The 21,590-nt window shown below is 41.7% G+C and overlaps 1 protein-coding gene across 1 annotated transcript in view; it reads right to left on the minus strand.

Moving 5' to 3' along the window:
• Window positions 1-2,526, minus strand: part of HTRA3 (HtrA serine peptidase 3) — a 79,589-nt gene extending 77,063 nt beyond the window's left edge. Inside the window, exon 1 of the mRNA XM_056555037.1 lies at window positions 2,328-2,526. Coding sequence (XP_056411012.1) covers window positions 2,328-2,344 — 17 coding nt within the window. The 5' untranslated portion in view covers window positions 2,345-2,526. The remainder of the gene's footprint in view (window positions 1-2,327) is intronic.
• Between the last annotated feature and the right edge of the window lie 19,064 nt (window positions 2,527-21,590).

The following is a 21,590-nucleotide window of genomic DNA, read 5'->3' on the forward strand; positions in this document are numbered from 1 at the left end:
TTCTACCATTTCTCCGTGAGGGTCCAACCACTGAGACTTCCAACAATCACAAGAACAGAGGTCCGCTGTCCTCCCAGGTAATGGAGCAACAATGCACATGTAAGGCCACCATTGGACTTTAGAACATTGAGAAGGTGGAGGGGATGGACCTCCATTCTAGTAATCATGGGGGTCACTGAGCTTTAAAACTTTGTCCACGTCCAGGAGAAGACTGAATAGAGATGCGTCTGTGCATGTGTAGTCATTATGGAAAAAGCCAAGCAAGCACTAACATAAGGAAAGAAATAGGAAATATTACTCACTGACTGTAAAAATATTTTTTTCATTTGTCCCACGTTACTATGTACAAATACTGTTTGTAGGTAACAATGAGGAGCGACACAAAAATAACAAAAATTTTATGAACAGCATCCAAAGACATATATATTTTTCCATCAGTAGAGAGTGTTGCGCACACATCTTATTTATGTGAATTTCTCAATTTCTTCAGATAAGTTATCAAACTCATATTCTGTTTTTCTGTACAGAACTCATTTTCTGCACATACAACCTGAATCAGTAAAAATATCACTTTACAAGTTGATTTCTCTGGGGAAATTTGCAGCAACATGGTCATTTTCCCTGGAGCAGCTACTGCAGGGGGAAATGTATAACATGATGAAAGAAGCCCCCAGTCTGGCTTATAACCCTGAAGAGCTAGGTTGGTCTAAATCCTAACATTTAGAATTCTTGGTGGTTAATGTTAAAAGTCTAGGGCAGGAAAGTGTACCTATAAATAGTGTACACAGAAGGGTCTTTGCTCAGCTGGTTCCCCACTTCTGACTAGTCCTTCTTGGAGCTGGAAACAGGATAATGAAGAAAGATGCCCTTACAGTGTGCACTGGAGACAACTTTTTGGGTGAAATGATTTTCCAATACAGTGAGTTCTTTCCAAAAGTTCTTTGTCACAAAACCTTTGAGTAAAATAATACCTGGGGCTGCCACTGGGGGTGCTAAATGCATAGAGAGCTAGGAGACTTCCTCACATTATTCTGACTCGAGTCAGACTAAATTAGTTTTGGGTACAGCCCTCTGGGGAGAGGGTGTGACTAAGGAACTCCTCCCTCAGCCTTTCCAAAAGCTTCTATATAGTAGTGTCATGTGACCAATGAAACAAAGTAAATGCTTTGTAATGCTGGTGGTTGGCATCCTCTGGCATGTGGCATTTTCATAGCGAAGATGTATTGTTCCTGATCTGCTATCTTGTATCTGACCTGTGCCTTTTCACCTGATGTTTCCTCTGCCTTATCCTTGTGCACCACATTGACTCTCCTGTCCATGACCTGGACTGTCGACACTGAACCCACATCTAACCAGCTATTCATCCTGCTTCTAATAAATCATCTTTACCTCTGCTTCATCCACACCTTGAGGCTGCTTAACCCTTGCTGGTCTGGATCTCCTACTGCTGACCAGCATAACCATTGGAGCTTCTTTCTGCTACTGACTGTTTAACCCACAATGAACTGTGCTGTATCTTCTGCTATTACCACCAGGCTGCAATCCTGTTGCACCAGCCTCACCTAATCTGCCTGGCATTGAGGTTGTCTGACCTGCCTGGCCAGCTATTACCTATACTAGGACCACTTTTGGGGCAGTGACCTGATTTCCTCTAGCACCAGACGTCCAGAGCTAGAGAACAGAACACAGACTGAAAACCCAGAGAATGTTTAGACTTCTCTCCTGAGGTTGATTCTAAGTCAAACTGGTAAGGTAACACAGTGGGTCCACACCCCTGGTGGTATTATAATACACAAGGGATCCCATATGAGTCCCAGGGCAATATTAATTATTACCAATATCCCTTTGGGGTAACCCCCTCAGAGACAATGGATCCTTACACTTAGGGGCTCATTACAATGTAACTTTTACTGTGTCAAATTAAAACTTGTACCAAAATCACACATGAGGATTAAAACTATCAGTGATCTCCCAGTTTGTATATGCCAATTTGATTTTTAAAGGGTTCTCCTTTGTGTCCAGTGTGTTCAGCACAAGAGGGAGCTTGACTCAGCTCATTCCTCCCTGCCTCATTAGGCTGTATGGCAACCTTATGGCCCATATCTTTTATGCCATTTTCATTTGCCTTATTGTGCTGACACTTCAGGATTATTATTGTATATTACTGGGAGAATCACTGTCTAAAATATCACTCGCCTCCCCGACGTTTCGCCAGCTCCCTGGCTTTGTCTAGGGTTGTGAGGCTAATGGCGTTCTAATTGTCTGTTCCTCTATTTATGTACTCCCCAAATGACATATTTCCTGTGGTTCAACGCATCATCTCATACCCGGTATGTTGCATCATGTATCATCTCCTGGTACGAGCCATTCTTCATTCTCTCAGCCTATCTCCTATTGCCACGTCGCTCTTACCCATTTCGTATCACTCTAGGTCATGTGATTAATTCCAATCATGTGATCCGCTCTAGTCATATGTCCATCAGGTGTCTGCCCACGTTGTGTTATGTGATCGCGCCATCTCCGCGATTGTTTACATTCCTTGTTCACTTGCGCATGTCAGCGGACTTCTCTCTGATTCACTGTTCTCTTATTCATCTGCGCATGTCCTCTTTCGCTGGCACATGTCATCGGATTTCTCTCAGGTTCCCCGTTCCTCTCTTCATCTGCGCATATGCTCGATCATCAGACTAGAAGCCCAAATTGCTAGATCGCATACTTCATGTATTTTAAAGTACATAGAGGAAATCATGGGGATTCTCAATAACGCCTTAACTCTTCCTTCCCTGATAGTTTTAATCCTCACATTTGATTTTGGTACAAGTTTTAATTTGACACAGTAAAAGTTGTATTTTAATGAGCCCCTAAGTGTAAGGGCCTATTGTCTCTGAGGGGGTTACACCAAAGGGATATTGATAATAATTAACACAACCTCGGTGGGGTATTACATGTTAACCCTTACACTTTTACAATACCTCAGTGTATGCTCCCTAAATCTGTAAAAAAAAAAAGAAAGAAAATGGCAGCAGCACACTTGGTCTACAAAATGGAGGCTCTTAGCGCACTTTTTGATCAAAACGTGTCCCCCATCCACCACGTGGAGGTGGCCTCATATAGGATGGGACCCTAACATTCACTGACCTCAGGCTGGGCGACATGCTGGATCCACTAACAACCTAAAACCATCTCCTGTGAAATAGGGGAGGGGATGCACGGCTACAGAGGGAGCCACTCCCCCCCATATTGCACAGCAAAAACAAAATTAAACAAAAATGTATACCCCTATACCCAATACACGGATGCACGCTGCTGTGACAAGTACAAGACATGTAAAAAAAAGAAAAAGAAAATGGCAGCAGCACACTTATGTAACAATGATACCCCAAAGACAGATTTAGGCATTTGATAGAGGGATTCCTCAGCCACAGGAGAATTTTTAAATTAGGGTGATGACTGTAAATAGTTTAAAGATGGGCGATATTACGGAGACTGTTACTGCGTGGCCCATTAGTGTTGAGCGTAAATATTCAAATTTTTACCGCAAATATCGGCACTTCATGATTTCGGGAATATTTAGAATATAGTGATATATATTCGTAATGATGGATATTCGTAATTTTTTTTTTCTCTTCACAGTACACATGACAACAATGATGTGTACTGTGTAAAAAAAAAAGTGCTCATCCCTCCCTGCTTCCAGCTTTTGGTCCAAAGAAGGCTTCAATATTATTTACTCTGTGATTCGGTGTGGAGCGCCAATATTTTGTATATGCGAATATGCAAATATTCACGAATATCAACACTTCCAGAGGACACTGATCCCTCCCTTCTTTTAGATGAAAGATATAACCGCGCATGCGCACTATGTGAATTTCATTACGAATTTTCGCATGGGGAAAAAAAGGGAACAAACATAGCGAATATCGCGAACATAGGACTAATATTTGCCCCTATATTCGCGAAATATCACAAATTCGTATGTGGCCCCTGCCGCTCATCACTATTGCCCTTGTGGCTGTGTGGGCCTGTTGGTTTGTTACGGTCAAGTGATTGGTGTTCTCCTCTCTAGACTCTGCCAAGGCAAATATAAACATGGATATAGTTTTTAGGGTGTACAGTTAAAATTGTTGCTAAATTTTCTACCTCATGTCCACCTGTCGTTATTCTGGGCTATTCTGCACTTGTTCAGCTTTTTTGGTTTACAGTCTGTCTCAAAGTTTTTTGCATATTTTGTAAATTATGTTTCGTGTGGAATTTATGTAACGCCCTAAACTGGATTCCCTTTAGTCCTTAGTCATTGAAACTCTGAATTTATCAAATACTTTCTTATGCTGTTGACCAGAAGAAAACTTCCTTGGAAGGTCTTCACTATGACATAAGCCCCTTCTGCTTGGAGCGTCAGCAATGAATACAGTGCATGGAGGGTGGAGGGCTCGCGGTTGTCTCTCCCAGATTAATTCTTGCCTTATGACGCCTTGTTCAGTCACGGACGCACAAGTCATCACTTGCTCATTTGTGAAAGTTTGTTTATATGAAAATAATTCAAATGAAATAAGAACAAGAAAATCTGATCAGAAAACAAGTGACTAAACTTACGACGGGCAGTAAAAAAACAGATACTCCATAACACGCTCTTTAGATTACTATGGCGTAGGCCAGAATTAGAGAAAAAAATTGTCTGCTCATTTTCCCTGGAAACAGCGCCACTCTTGTTTAAAGGTAGTATGTGGTGCTGCAGTTCTGTTCCACTAAAATAAATTAAACTGAGCCGCAATACTAGATCCAGACTATGGATAATGGTGGGGCTGTTTCTAGAATAAAAATATATTTTTTTCTAATTCTTAAAGAGTGACTTTTCTCAACCAGTGATGGTCTCAGTGGACTTTCTTATTTATTTATTTATTTTTTTGGCGGTGCGGGGGTTGGGGAGGGGGACTTAGTAAAATCTACAGATTACGGTAATATTAATGCCCTATTATTTAATATATGCCATCAATGGGGACCTGACTCTTGGTGCCCTTGCTGATCACCTGAATAAAAGGGTTCCTACCTCCATGTGAGCATTATGTCCTCTTTATTGCTTACTAGGCACACAGCGCCGCACATTTGGTAGTGGCTGTGCCCGGTATTGCAGCTCATCTTATCCATGTAATTAATTGTGCATAGGTGTGTATGATAACAGTCTGTAGCACTGCATAGCCTCGTGTTCACACAAGGCATTTAATTAGCGGTACCGCAACTAATTACGCAATTTGACTGTTACTTTCCAAAATCACTGTGAACATGGCACAATTTTAATATTTGTGGTAGTATTGTGCTATTTGCAGTAAAGTTGTGCAATTTTCACATCGATTTAGAAAAATAGTGGTAAAATTGTGGAGGTAATAAGCAAACTGCTAATTAAACACCTTATGTGAACATAGCCTTAGACATTAAAGGGGTTTTCCCATCTAAGCTTCTTATCTCCTATCATATGGATTGAGAATAACAAGCTGATCAGTGGTGGTCTGACCTCTGGGACCCCCACTGACCCTGAAAAAAAAGGCAACATAATATTCCTTTGAATAAATATAGCCGCTCCATTTATTCTCTATGGGGCTATAAAACGTTTCAGAGTGTACAACTTGGAAACATTCGGCAGCCTCATAAAGAATGAAGGGAGTGGTGATAGCACTTGGTTGTGTCCCATTCTGGAGATTGGTGGGAGTCCAATGTGGAACCACCACCTATCAGATTGTTATCCCCTATCCTCCATGTGAGGAGCCAGTCATAGTCATTCTCAGCTATTATACCTAATGGCTTACAATTGGAGCATGAAAAGTACTTAAAACTTTCTCTTGACCACATTTATGCAGATTACATCATGGGATAAAGTGTCCTTCACTTGTAGGATACACAACCCTGCTTTATATTCTTACACAGTCATTATTATTGTGCGTATGTAGGGAAACTGTGGTATAGAGTCATTTTCTGTTCTCCTTCTGTAGGTCGGGCACAATGCCCATGCATTGGTAGATCAGAAAATAGAACAATATCTAAAGTTTGGCAGTTGGGGAAAATATGAGAAACATTATTGCCAATCACAGCACAGCTTTTTAAAATTTATTTTCAAATATACAAATATACATCAGACCGTGAAACATTACACAATATCATAAAAACATATTATCTATCCCCATTCCCCATTCCCCTCCTGCCACCCCCCCCCCCCCCCCCCCCCCGAGGGGTCAGAGGCAAAAAAAAATAAAAAAAATAAATAAAAAACGAAGAATTAGTATTATATTATAATACTCCAATCTTTCAATCCAAGACCTGGGGGTGGGGGTCATTCAGACTGTGGGTTTGTGTATTGCATTTTATTGGGGGTCTGGCTGTTTGTTTACATCTCCTTTGAAGTCAAAGGCTTTTTTGAAGTCATGCACTCTGGTCCCATCATATAATCAAACAGATAAGGGGCTAGGAAGAGAGAAGACCCCCTGGTGGGATCAGAGGGTAGGGGGGAATGGAGTTTCCCTCCCAAGAAAGCAGATATGATATTTAAAACAATGCTAGACTCAAAGTAGGGTGTTCAATGCTGTGCAACAAGCTGACAAGACCATTCCAAGAACAGCTGGAACTCACTCTCATGGACTGCTATATCATCATGCTGTAAGGACTTCATCTTTTGTTTTCTGAACTTGTCTTGCAAAACTCTTTTATATATTGTTATACCTGTATGTCATTTGTTCCTGTATTTTTATATATATAGCACTGTGATACCTTTTATCAGATTAAATGTTTAATTAATCAGCTCTGGTCTTTGATCTCTAAATATATGAGCTCACCTTTCTGAAGGCAGCTCTGGCGGAAACACGTTTATCTAAGGGTTAATTTGGTGACTTGCTGGGACTAGTAGTGGATACCCAGAGGTCTGGTGGCCTTAACCCTTGCACCATCACACTCTTTCTAGCGTCTTAGCTGGACCGATAGGGTGTGATCGTGACACAATCTTTATCAGTTTATCAGGGAGGCCCTTTACTCCCACCCTCTATCCACATACCCCAGATCATATTGTATTCTCTGAGTTTTTTTTTAGAAGTGTTTGCCAGTGTATGACCTGTGTTGGATCGAACCTCTTCCTCACTATTAGTAATTTAGCATATGAGAAAAGTCTAATTAAAGTTTTCTTATTTACTGTCTACTGACAGCCCACAGTAAAATCTTCTTTGGTTCCCCAACTATTTTAATTTTGAGTTTTTTCTCTATTACTTCAATGACACCCTCTCAGAAGGACTGTATCATAGGGCAGTTCCAGACGAGGTCAGAATCCTCCATCTTACATTTTGGACACTTAGCGCCCAATCTAATTCCCATTCTACATAGGCCATGAGGAGTATAATAGAGCACAAAAACTTTACCTGAACCATGTTATGGGACCTGCAGTAAGATGATTTGCAATAGTATTATTCCACTCCACCCTTGAAATGCTACCCAGTTCCCTTTCCCATCTCCCCCTAATACGTTCTTAAAAATGTCTTGGTATCTCTGCTCTAAGCTTTTTATAAATTTTAGACATTGTTTTGGCCATCATAGGGCCCCTCAGAAAATCGAGAGTGTGTTGAGAGACTATCCTCCTATGATCCCCCTTGACTGCTTTACGATCTGCATTAATTAGTTGAAGAAACCACAATTTCTGTGCCGCTGAAAGCCCAAATCTGCCGCTAACTTGTTCAAATGAAATCATCTGCCCATCTTGGTAAAGCTTGCGTACATATCTCAAGCCCTTTTTAACCCAAAACTGTTAATCTTAAATTTTAGAAAATTCCTTAATTATCCAGTTTTGCCAAAGTGGCGTGCACTCAAAACTAACTGTAATTTTACAAAAATGTTTGTATTCCCCTCACACTTTATTATACAAATAAATGTGAGGAAGAAAACAGAACCTTGGCACTGCTGGAGCCTCTCTGTGTATATGCCCACTGCGGCAGCGATTGTGTCCTGTGCTCCTTATGCAAAGCTATGGATGGTGCTGCACGGCTGAATATGAAACATATGACAACAATCTTGATAGAAGAAGAAAGTCGGAGCACTCACCCAGTAGAAGCTTGAAGAAACTTGAAACTTTATTCTTGTGTCAGCATTGGAGAAGGTCACAGAAGCAGTGCGGGAGAGAGGATTGGCATGGGGGGTGGGCAAACGGACCATGTTTGCGCGGGATTGCGCTTCGTTAGGCCCCTAGTGTGCTTCCATGTAGCAGATGTTATATAACACCTGAGGCCCATTACCATGGGGAGGGGAATGGGAGGGGGAATGGACAAATAACAAAAGGAACAGGGAAGTAACAAAGCTTAAGGTAAGTTAAAAACAACTCTAAAATATACATGCAAGAAAAATATGAATGGGATAGATACAGTAGCATTAAATGTTACAATTTTTGCAGAGTTACTTTCATTTTCACAATACAACTTCCGATCTGTCATTTAACCCGATTGGCCCGTGGCTTGTAACTTGGCTATCCACCGTGCTTCCCTAATGAGAAGCTGACGGTGTCTGTTACCTCCCCTTCTGGGCTGGTTCACTCTTTCCAAAGCCGCAAACCGCAATGTGCCTGGATTACTGTTATGAACAGCCCTTACGTGCTCGATCAATCTCGTGGCCCCTATACCACTAGTTATAGATTTAATATGTTCACGAATGCGGTGGTAAAGGGGGCGAATGGTTTTTCCTATATAGAACAGGCCACATTTGCAAAATATAGTATATACCACGAAATTAGATCGACACGTAAGGAATTGTTTTGTTGTTACTATTTCACCTCCCAATTTTATCTCTTTTAATTTACTATTCAGTGGACAAAAGGGGCAATTACCGCATGAATAATTGCCCACTGGGATAGATGCAGTTAACCAATTTTTCCTTGTTTCACTTTTTTTTATTACTCTTTATTTTGAAATAGTCTTTAATTGTTTTAGTGTTTTTATGAGTGATTATAGGTTTACTTTTAGTAAATTCTTTTAAATCATTGTCATGCTGGAGCATATACCAGTTCTCGTATATTGCTCATCGTACCGCTGAATTCATAGGAGTGTTATTAAAGGCAAAGATAAACCGATTGTCAGTCTGTTTTTTATTTTTCATTTTGACTTTAGGTTTGAGGAGGTCAACACGGGAGACCGATTCAGCTTTTCGTTTGGCTTCCTCAAGGACATCACGGGGGTACCCTCTCATAGTCAATCTTTTGCATAGATCTTCTACTTGTTGTTAGTAAGTGGTAAGTAATCTGCCAAAATTGTAACATTTAATGCTACTGTATCTATCCCATTCATATTTTTCTCGCATGTATGTTTTAGAGTTGTTTTTAACTTACCTTAAGCTTTGTTACTTCCCTGTTCCTTTTGTTATTTGTCCATTCCCCTCCCATTCCCCTCCCCATGGTAACGGGCCTCAGGTGTTATATAACACCTGCTACATGGAAGCACACCAGGGGCCTGACGAAGTGCGATCCCGCACGAACACGGTCCGTTTGCCCACCCCCCACGCCAATCCTCTCTCCCTCACTGCTCCTGTGACCTGCTCCAATGCTGACACAAGAATAAAGTTTCAAGTTTGTTCAAGCTTCTACTGGGTGAGTGCTCCGACTTTTTTCTTCTATCAAGTTTATTATATAAATGTACATTAGTGTTCTTCTAAACTATGTGGAGTGACAGGAATCCTGCCTCTAACAACTCAAATATATCCTAATAATAACTGGTGGTAGAGAAAATACCACTGTTCCTCCATCTCATAATATCCTGTCGTTTCAGTGCTAACAAATACTGAAAAAAACGTGGAAGTGTTCAACCTCTGTCTCGTTCCATTAGTGTCATAGACGTGTATTTTCTTCTTGTGTGCTTTTTGCCCCGTAGTAACAAATTTAATAAAGAAATAAGTAGTTGAAACCATTTGTCAGTAATCCAGACTGGGGATGCATTTAAAACAAAAAGAATTTGTGGAAGAATAATCATTTTAATAATTGCGGCTCTGTCTACCATTGAGCCAAGTATCAATTTTATTCTTGATTTAATTAAAAAGGGGGTATAAGTTATATTCGGGAAAAAGTTTAGGATCAATTCCAACTTTTATTCCAAGGTATTCAATAGTACTCTCTGGTTCCAAAACCTTCACCCCGTGATAGCTCTCTGGCTGTTTCAAAGAGTAGCAAACTGGACTTAGACCGGACTGGACTTTTCTTCCTTTTTATTTAGTTGGAGCAGCCATTTCTAAGCATTTACAACAGAAAGTGAGGTCCTATTGGTTGTAACCCTTTGGTGTATGCTCACACAGGTATTTTTGGCAGCAGAAATTCTGCTTCATAGAACAGCATTACTGTTAGTTAACCTTGTAATCATCTCTACTATTCTCTAGAATTCACTAGAACTTCTAAGTGAATAGGAAGGTTATTATAATTCACTCCCTAGTCTAGCTTTCCCAGGCCACATTGTCTCTAGGCCATATGGTCTGTACGGGAGAGTTGCTGCCGGTTGTCTTACAAGTGGTAGTTAGAGCACATTTTGCACATGTACCACTACAGGCTACTATGCAGAGGACTACAATGCCCTGTGTACAGTCTTTACCCTGACCTGAAGAACTAAATTTTGTAAGCAATGGACCCTTAGCACATCTGTGCCTTTGTGGACCTTTGGTCAGGCCAGATGACCATTTTCTTATTGGGAGCCAACCTACAGAGTTTTCCAAAGTCTTTACAAATTCAACATCTCATGAAAGTTAACTTCGACATTCCACATGGGTTAACTCCTTCAGTACCATCTGCCATCATCTACCCCAGTATTGTTTTCATTGGAACTGTTCAAGATCTGTGCCTCAACTCTGTGGAAGGTGTTTAGTGAAAGTTACCTTTTATGCTGGGACCCTTTGAGTCCCAGTGTCTTGGTTTACACTACACACTCAACATAATGGGCCTTCCACACACAACACCAGTCAGGACATTGTCACCAGAAAGCAACCAGGGAATGTAGACTGTACACCACCAGTGCAGCCCCTCACCCTTGACAATTGGGTAGTGACTCTAAGGGGCATTTGAGGTTTATTGCCACTCTAGTCACTTGTACCCTGAACCATGACCTTCTCCAATTTGGGATGAGAGGGACGACAAGTACCAGCGAACTATGTTGTGCATCCGTGTCCTCTACCGCCCCCTAGATCATAACTCACAAATAATTCATCCTCAAAAGAGTTAAATGACAAATCCAGATCTGCTACATATTTTCTTGTTAAGTTACAGGTATGTTGGCCAAAATTTATAAAATCATATGATATTTTTCTTTTTTTTACTAAAGTCAGTGGCCAGCTTTAGATATGTCAACTCAGCATTAAAATTTCCTTGGAAATTAATTGAAAATAATGCCAACTGTGTCAGTGACCGAAGGCAGGATATGAAAATGCCGAACCACACAAGTTGATGAATATAAGTAATTTATATAAAATAAGACGTCTGGAACAGCAGATGACATGAACACTTTTAGTAAAACAACATCAAGCAGTGTATAAATTCACCAACCTGCATCACTGCACCCTTTTCTTCTTACATTGAGGTTTAAACCATAAATAGTGGTGTCTTGAAGGTTCTTTACTCAAGGATCTACTGTCTACACTCTGCTCCTCCAAATGTCGGGTCTGTTTACATGGCATGTCGATACAAGATGTCAGCATGGTCTAGATGAAGGGATAAGCCTGATGTGGTTGTTGGTGGTAAAGTAGTGGTTTACAGTGGTATTTAGAAGATCTACAGACAACGTCAGGAATTATGTCCTGGATGGTTGGAGACTTGTGTGTGGCTCAGTGAAGATAATGTAGGAGTAGTCACATTGGACACCATTATCCTAGCTACAAGGATACGAAGCATAGCGTCTTCTACTGAGCCCCAGAAACTGTGAAAGCTCAACTCTACCATTAACCCTTTTGCACCATATAGTGTAAATGTATGGTGCTGGTAGCTATTATTTAGAGTCCATTTACAGCAGTTTTCCCCTCCCAGTCACTGTCAGGAAATGTTGAGTTGTCTGTTACTCAGAGCCTCTACTTTTCAGCAATGGTTCAGGTCGTAGAAAACTCCATTCCCAGCTGTTGAACCCTTGCTATGCCCTGACCAATAGTGGCCGCAGCATCACAAGGGGGGAGAGACACCTGGCCCCTGACTGTTGTCAGAAGCCATAGAGAGGTATTCCAATGCATTAAAAAAAAGTTTTGCTTATGGGATAAAAAAAAGTTATTAAACTTTTATTAAAATAATTTGTTAATAAAACTACCTAAACATAAAACAAATAAAAAATATTATAAAAACTGTTTTATTAAATAAACATAAAAATACATATATGTCCTCTTAGTTGCATCATAGATAACTGCTTTCATAAATCTCTAGTAAGAAGTGAATTTTGCTTAAGGAAGTCACATTGGTGGTGACCCTGGGGGTTTTATAGTGGGACCTGTAGTACTCCTTAGAGGTCAACCGTGTGGAAAGTGGTGTGGCAGTCCCATGTAACCCTCCCAGGTGTGCACACCTTTTGTCAATGGGGTGTAGCTGAGGTGACTTGAAGAATGTAGCACAGGATCCCATACGAACTGAGTTGGTCCTGCTCAGACACGTTCCAGCTGGAGCATCCAGATGGGCATCTCCTGACTTGCGTTCCATCTACTCAACCGGACCAGAACCTAGTGGCAAGCAACGCTCATTAGTTTAATTGCTTTTTTGTGTGTGCAATCAGGCCCTTGAATAACTTCTCCTGAAAGCTCCTTTTTGACTGTAGTGGACCCCATGTCAGCATGAAATAGGCTAGGTGACAAACAGCCTGATCTCTTTGTGATACCTTGCAGCATCAGCTAAACTGCCCACAATACAAAGAATCATACGTATAGAGTAAAGACATATTTTACTGATATTAAAGACACAAGCATCCATCGGCCACACAAGTTTTTACCTGTTTTGGGACATTACATATCCAGCTAGAGATTTACCCTGCAGCAGCCACTGTAGGTGATATAGTATTACATGGCAGACATTAAAATGTGTAATGCATGGACGGCACTAGTCTATCCAATCCTGCTGTGGTTTTCCTATGATGAGATGTATTTTTAACTGTCTAATAAATGAAATAAAGTTATTTTACTACCTTTTTGTGGTCTTCAATGCTTTCCTTCTTCTTTTGATGCAGACTGTCTGGTCTGTTGTTTCTGTTGTTTTCATTGCACCATGTCTTGTCTAATGTACATCATGTTACAGACATCCTGTTCCTGTGTACACTCTAGTTGGGAATTCAGCCAACTCTATCTCCCTCCCATTACACCTTCTTGACTATAATCCCACCTACTACACCCACAGTAGCCACATGGTCCTAGTTAGAATGTACAGCAGAAACAGGAAGTCTATTACAGGATGTACACTAGACAGAAAGTTGGGCTAATGAAGACAACTTCACAGAAAAAACACAAAAAAATTAAACTTTAATAATATCCATTTTAAAACGGATCCATTATAGATCCAGTGGCCAACATACAAAGAAAACTGAAAAAAATCTTGCTGCATACAATCCCAATGATGGGTGATAAATGCAGTCTTACTTATAAATGCTCAATCAGATTATATTGTATTATAGGTACCTACCTAAAGGGTGGGTAGAAGGTAGGGAAGAGATGGGGTAGGGTGCTATAGGGAAATAAATAGATACGGCCAATTGATGCATACGGCGACTACCTAGCACTCACCCTATAGCCACCCTGCAGCTACTCCTGCCGCTAGGCGGAGTAGACGCCCTGATAAGGACGGCCCCGCTCCAGAACCTAAAACTAGACCGTCCCTGGAGTGCCCTGATCTAACACAAAAAGGAAAAGATCTCACTATCTCACTGGGGAGCCCTGTCTGGCTATAGGATAGGGATTGGATACCCTAAACTATTTATATACCAGTGGGAGAGTAGTGGATAATCAGGTCAGGGATATGCAGGGTTACCACCTAGGTTATTTCTACAATGTGGAATACTAGTTCAATGTGGATGCATCCTGTCACCTAATACTCTGTATAGGGGATGGAGATATCATACAGAGAGATAGAAAATGATGTATATGTGTAAGTTCACCACAAGTCATAAAAAATCATACACAGGTCATGCAAAAAAAATAAAATATATATATATACAAATGGTCAAAAAGTCAATCACAAATGGCAAGTTATCAATATGGCAGACCACCTGAAATCCACAGATATCCTGATATCACTTATAAAATATCTGCTTGTATTTGTATTAAATATGGATCAACTCACATATATCCGTCTCTGTATGTAAATTAGTCTCAGGTTTGACACATAACACAGGAAGCTTAAGCCCATATGCTCAGCTGAAAAGAACACCCGATGGGTTCTCACAGAACGTATAAAAAAAACTTATACAATTCTGATTGAGGATATGCTCTGGTGTAAAGCCCCAATGCGTTTCACGCCCCCCCCCCCCCATTCATCAGGGGATAATCTGGGGGCAGTCAGGGTGGGAGACAATCCTTGATGGCCGATGGAGAGCAGGATGTATGTGGACTGCTTGTGGCCACAAGTTTTAAAATGGATATTTATTAAAGTTTAATTTTTTAGTGTTTTTTCTGTGAATTTGTTTTGAGTATACTAAAAACCTATAAATATATGGTGATTTGTTGTCTAATTAAGACAACAGAGCAGACATTTTTTCATCATAAGTTAAGGAAAAGCATGAAAGACCACAGAGGGTGATAACATTTTCAAGCACCTAACTACATTTTGTGGCATGTGGGAGAAGCTTCAGTGGTATATGAGTCCATGAAAAGCACATTTTTTCAGCCAAAGAAAACCTCATCAAAAAATCTGTTTTTACATTCTCAACATGGGTTATTGAGTACAGACTAATGGGGGGAATGTTTTTTTTTAACTTTGGCACAAGGCCACAACATAACAAAATGTACTAAAAGTTAAAGGGTCTGAAGACTTTCCGAAGTTAATAAAAAAAAGAAAATATATATAATCCAAATATAAGCAGCACATCAAGCAGTATTCGCTGGAAACAGATACGGGGTGCTCGCATCATTGGAGCCTGGGTCCACCGGTTCCTTTATCCAGATATGTAAAATAGGATACAGTACACGACAGATGCAATCAAGGTGATGGTTTATTCCATTACGTGCAACGACAACATTTCGCCAGCCTCACACTGGCTTTTTCAAGTGAAGAATAGTGACAAACACAAGGTATATATGGACCCCCCTAAGGCCGCCCACATCATCATGTGATCAATTACAGGCATCATTTGTATATCAAAACAGAGTATCGTAATAAGTGACAAGGTTGACAAACAAGCATCTTAGTACATCAAAACAAAAGGTGCATCATATACATATATACATATCAACATAAAGTGCTGGAAGATCATGGCGATCAAAAAAATTGTGTTTCACATTGAGATCATTACAATCTCCAGTGGTAAAAGTTCGTAAGTGATGTCGGTGGTGATCGTGATTACCTCACAGGGATGCGCCATGATGTCCGCGATGTGCAGAATTCATCGTTCTCATGGAGCGCAGGAAGGCGCGTGTCTCAGCCGCACTTCCGGGTTTACGAGCGGGTTCTTGTCTATTGGTCACGTAGCTGCCGCGTCCATAGCAACCGCTAACCCGGATGTTCCGTCATATGCGCATGCTCCAATAAGGTACGGTGGGGAAAAAACAAACAGTGTCTCCGTATCCATGCAGTGTGCGCCTGCGTGTGGAAATAGCGTCCATAGTAACCGGTGTCTCTGACGGGCTTTACAAAGCGAGTTTGCACAGAAAATAATTGAAAGATGATCCTGAATATATGAGTGAGTACTAAGAAGTTAAGGTAAGTATTACGCCGAGCGCTCCGGGTCCCCGCTCCTCCCCGGAGCGCTCGCTACACTCTCCCCACTGCAGCGCTCCGGTCAGATCCACTGACCCGGGGCGCTGCGATTCCGCTTCCAGCCGGGATGCGATTCGCGATGCGGGTAGCGCCCGCTCGCGATGCGCACCCCGGCTCCCGTACCTGACTCGCTCTCCCTCGGTCCTGTCCCGGCGCGCGCGGCCCCGCTCCCTAGGGCGCGCGCGCGCCGGGTCTTTGCGATTTAAAGGGCCACTGCGCCGCTGATTGGCGCAGTGATTCCAATTAGTGTGTTCACCTGTGCACTTCCCTATATCACCTCACTTCCCCTGCACTCCCTTGCCGGATCTTGTTGCCATTGTGCCAGTGAAAGCGTTTCCTTGTGTGTTCCTAGCCTGTGTTCCAGACCTCCTGCCGTTGCCCCTGACTACGATCCTTGCTGCCTGCCCCGACCTTCTGCTACGTCCGACCTTGCTTCTGTCTACTCCCTTGTACCGCGCCTATCTTCAGCAGCCAGAGAGGTGAGCCGTTGCTAGTGGATACGACCTGGTCACTACCGCCGCAGCAAGACCATCCCGCTTTGCGGCGGGCTCTGGTGAAAACCAGTAGTGACTTAGAACCGATCCACTAGCACGGTCCACGCCAATCCCTCTCCGGCACAGAGGATCCACTACCTGCCAGCCGGCATCGTGACAGTAAGCAACTTCAAAGTGACGGTTGTGGGGGTAGCTGACCGCCATGGTGTCGCCCCTAGCAACCAATAAAGAAAGGTAGTGTTCAAAGCAAAGATGGAGTTCAAAGCAAAGGTAAAGAGCCTGCATCAGCTTAGGTCGGTGTGTCTGAACCGACTACGTGTCTCCCATGTGAAGTTCGCCCAGTAACAATAGGTGTGTATGAACCGATTCCCGTCTTCTGAGTCGGTGTGCATGAACGGATCCATCAGGGATAATCTGGAAAAGAGGGAAATATTAGAGATGAACCGATGACCTCTGGCAAGCATCCTCACAGTCATGTCAGGGATAGCAAATCCCTCACCTACACGTATGGGGTTACGTGGGACGTGAGTAGAGAAGAGGTCCATGGACATGGACCAATCTCTCACTGGAAATGTGGTTCCTCCGAGACATTCAGAATGTAACACAACTATCCATATTCCCAAACCCAGGCAATTGCGAGGTAGTGACGCTAAGTTCCCCAATCAAGAGAATTATTCATCCCAGAGTATAATAGGGTATAGAAGGGAGAGAGCAGGAATTTCCAAGGATGGATCACAATGGAAGAGTAGAAGTGTGCATATGGGCCCATGAAGTTCAGCGCAGGATACGGAGGTCCAAATATGGAGCAAGAGGTGACAGGAAGGTGTGACATCATGGCCATTTCCCATTTGGCAATAATTCTAAAAAATAAAATAAAAGTAGTTTAGTACAAGAAACAAAGCTTTATAATATCACTATTCACCTACATACGGACCGAGACAAAACACAAAGGGACTATACCAGTTAGACTACCACCTAACTATCTATTGTCTAAGCATTTTGGGTAGCACTGTGAATTCAACATTTAAACCATTAGGTTTTAGGCTGTTAAGATCAAATATCCACCTGAGTTCTCTGGTTTGTAGAATAGTGATCCTATCACCTCCTCGTTTAAGGGATGGGATATGATCAATAATCATACATTTTAGTTCCGACTCTGTGTGTCCAGCTTCAACAAAGTGTTTTGAAATCGGGAGGTCCATCCGTTTTTTACGGATGGAGTATCTATGTTGGTTCAGTCTGGTGCGAAAGTAATTTTTAGTTTCACCTATGTATATTAGTTTACATGGGCACCACAGAGCGTAAATTACGTGATCACTCTCACATGTGAGATAAAACTTTATGGGATATTCTTTCAACGTGGTCGGATGTATGAAGGAACTACCCTTTTGAAGATATTTACAACTGACGCAGCGCAAACATGGGAAACAACCCTTGGATTTCACGCTAAAGTATTTTTGTTTTTTATTGGGGTTTGGACCAGTGATATCAGTCTTGACTAGATGGTCCCTCAGGTTGCGAGCTCTGCGATAAGACATTAGAGGGGGAACCTGAAATTCCTTTATTTGTGGAAAGCTGTCTTAAACAATATACCAGTGTTTTCTGATGGCAGTTGAGATATTGTTAGATATTTTTTATTGTATGTAGATATGAATGGTATGCGATTGGTTTGATCTTTTTTGTTAGAAAATGATCTTCTAGTGGCTATCTCTGTCTTCACTCTATTGACATGTTTGGAAATAACTTCCTGTGGATACCCTCTATCACTGAATTGAGGTTTAAGGTTGATAGCTTCATCAAATTTGTTGTCAGTGTCTGTAATGCGACTAGTTCTAAGAAATTGACTATATGGTAAGGAGGTTATCATAGGTCTGGGATGTGCCGATTCATATTTAAGTAGGGTGTTGCAATCCGTTGGTTTGTGATACATATCTGTGGTCAGTAGATTATTGGTAATGCTCACCTTGGCGTTGAGAAAGTTAACTGAATCTGTAGAAAATGCAAGTGTAAATTGTAAATCCGGGTCAATGCTGTTGAGGTAAATTTGAAAATCAAGTAATTCTGTGGTTGTGCCAGACCAGATGACAAAGATGTCATCTATGTATCTCCACCACCCCAGGAGTTTCCTGGAGTGGTGGGATACATAGACATGTTCATCTTCAAAGTCGGCCATGACAATATAAGCATAAGTTGGTTCCTTGTTACTCCCCATCGCGGTCCCACGCAGCTGTATGTAGTAGGTGTCGTTGAAGGAAAAGTAGCTGTTTTCTAGAACAAATGTAAGTAGCTGTAAAAAGAAACTAATTTGTTTGGGGGCCATGTTGTTTTTTATCAGGCCCTTCCTAACCGCTTCAATGCCTCTCCTGTGTTGGATGGATGTGTACAGAGAAACGATGTCAAAAGATGCTATGATGGAATTATCAGGTATGTATAGTGGTTTAATAACAGACAAAAAATGCATGGTATCTCGAAGAAAAGATTTGGTGTTGGTGGTAAGAGGTCTGAGTATCTTATCCAAAAAGATAGAGATGTGGTTAGAGAGGGAGCCCCGACCAGATACTATCGGTCTGCCTGGTGGGTTTGATATGCAAATGATGCCTGTAATTGAACACATGATGATGTGGGCGGCCTTAGGGCGGTCCATATATACCTTGTGTTTGTCACTATTCCTCACTTGAAAAAGCCAGTGTGAGGCTGGCGAAACTTTGTCATTGCACGTAATGGAATAAACCATCACCTTGATTGCATCTGTGGTGTGATGTATCCTATTTTACATATATATATATATATATATATATATATATATATATATACAGTGGTCCCTCAACATACGATGGTAATTCGTTCCAAACGAGCCATCTTTTGTCAAATCCATCGTATGTTGAGGGATTCATGCAATGTTAAGTATAGGAAGCTGTACTCACCTGTCCCCGCCGCTCCAGACCGCGTCCCGCCGCTCCTGATGGTGTCCCCGCCGCTCCCGATGGTGACCCCGGGCCTCCGCTGGGCTCTCCTGCCCTTCTCCGGTCCTCCGCTGTCTTCTCAGGTCCTCCACTGTCTTCCGCAAGGCCTTACTGGGCCTGCGTAGCGACGTCATTATGCCGCTGCATACGCCGTTCCTATTGGATGACGGGACGGCGTGCGCAACAGCTTAGTGACGTCACCGGAGAGGGCCGAGAAGACACCGGAGGAACAGCGCTGGACCCAGAGGGCACCCCGGAGCATCGTGGAGGGGTAAGTAATACTCACCGCACCACACGGGGAACATTAAGCTGCTATCCGGCAGCAGCTTAAGCATTTTGTGCTGTCGGATAGCAGTCAATGTGATGGCCCCGACATAAAAAAGCATTGTATGTCGATGCTGACATCGACATGCGATGGCCTCTGAGAGGCCATCGTATGTCGATTTGATCATATGTCGGGGCCATCGTAGGTCGGGGGGTCACTGTATATATATATATAGAAAATCAGCTTTGCTACATCTGTAAATGTTATAACATGCACCAAATTATAAATAGTAAGTTTACAAGCATTTTGCTCATTGATTTGCCTCCAAAAGCCAATGTCCCGATCCTGATCCTAAACCGCACTTGTCCTTTTTTTCATATTGGACTAGGTTTTTTGCAGTGCATCACTTTTGTCCTAAGTAATAATGCACTGGAACAAGCTATGGTGAAGTTGGGTTATTGAGAAGCATTCATGACTTCCAAAATGCACCCTGTGATGTAGTGTAAGGTAAAAGCTTGAGGTCACTTATTCTAACCAAGGAGCAGACATTGTATCCATTATTATTACCTTACAATTGGTTCCTTGAAGTTCTTATTAGTTCTGTACACAGCTCGGTACTGGCTGGCCCATCGAGGCAGTTTATTCCAGCCAAGATCTCTTAATTCCCTCAAGTATGGCTACCTACTTGGATCACATACACTGTGTCCGGTCCCTCCTGTAGTATTTTATGGCTTCAGGGAAGGTTTCACCACTAAACAGGAACATGCTGAGATTATAGAGGAATGTCAGTCCATGGCCAAGGAAAACAAGGGAAGGAACGCTGCAGAGCACCTCAGCAATGATGGGATCGGGGCTGCAAAACCTTACTTTATGTTTTAACCATTTCAGTCCTTTGAGAGAACACTATAAGTATTGTAAACTATATAATTTATTCATGTTTCATTTTTGAGTGAAGCCTCCATACTTAAGACTACTTTCATTCAGTTGGCTCTTTTCCCAAATATTGTTTTATTGTTTTGAGGTTCCCTATAATATACGCAAAAAAAAAAATATATAAAAAAAAATATTTAAATAAATAGTTAATATCAAAAATGGTACTTTATGTTTATTTTATAAGATAGATTTTACATCAGATGGTGCCCTGTGCAGTACGTCCTGTTGGTGCCACTAAACTGTAGTGCCATACAGTAGGGTGCCCACAATGTATATGTGACAGAATAACATTTACATACAATTACTCTAGTGTCGCCATCACTATACACTGTAAATATAATATCCACAAGTAGAACCCAACTTGAATTTTCTGCACTTTATTTAAAATGGGCAAACATAGCGGGTTGTACATGTTAAGAGAGCGGTGACCGTGCTGTGTGACTTCTTGGCTCCAAATATAATTCTGGGTTATATTTAAAGGGATACTCTGCTGGAAACTCTCTCTCTCTCTCTCTTTTTTTTTTTTTTTTAATCAACTGGTGCCAGAAAGTTAAACAGATTTGTAAATTACTTCTATTAAAAAATCTTAAACCTTCCAGTACTTGTCAGCTGCTTATACTCCAGAGAAAGTTCTTTTCTTTTTGAATTTCCTTTTTGTCTGACCACAGTGCTCTCTGCTGACATCACTGTCCATTTTAGGAACTGTCCAGAGTAGGAGAAAATCCCCATAGAAAACATTAGGTGCTCACAAAGAGGGGCAATGCGGGGTCCCGTTTGGGAGATCGAGGGGGGTCCGAGCGGTCGGACCCCCCGCGATCAGACATTTATCCCTTATCCAGTGGATAGGGATAAGTTGTCTTTAAACAGATTTATAAATTACTTCTATTAAAAAATCTTAATCCTTCCAGTACTTATCAGCTGCTGTATTCTACAGATAACTACAGAGAAATGTGTGAAGTTCTTTCCAGTCTGACCACAGTGCTCTCTGCTGACACTCTTTTTTATTATAAAAG

This window comes from Hyla sarda, chromosome 1 (genome assembly GCF_029499605.1).
Source record: "Hyla sarda isolate aHylSar1 chromosome 1, aHylSar1.hap1, whole genome shotgun sequence".
In the NCBI taxonomy this organism is placed as follows: domain Eukaryota; kingdom Metazoa; phylum Chordata; class Amphibia; order Anura; family Hylidae; genus Hyla; species Hyla sarda.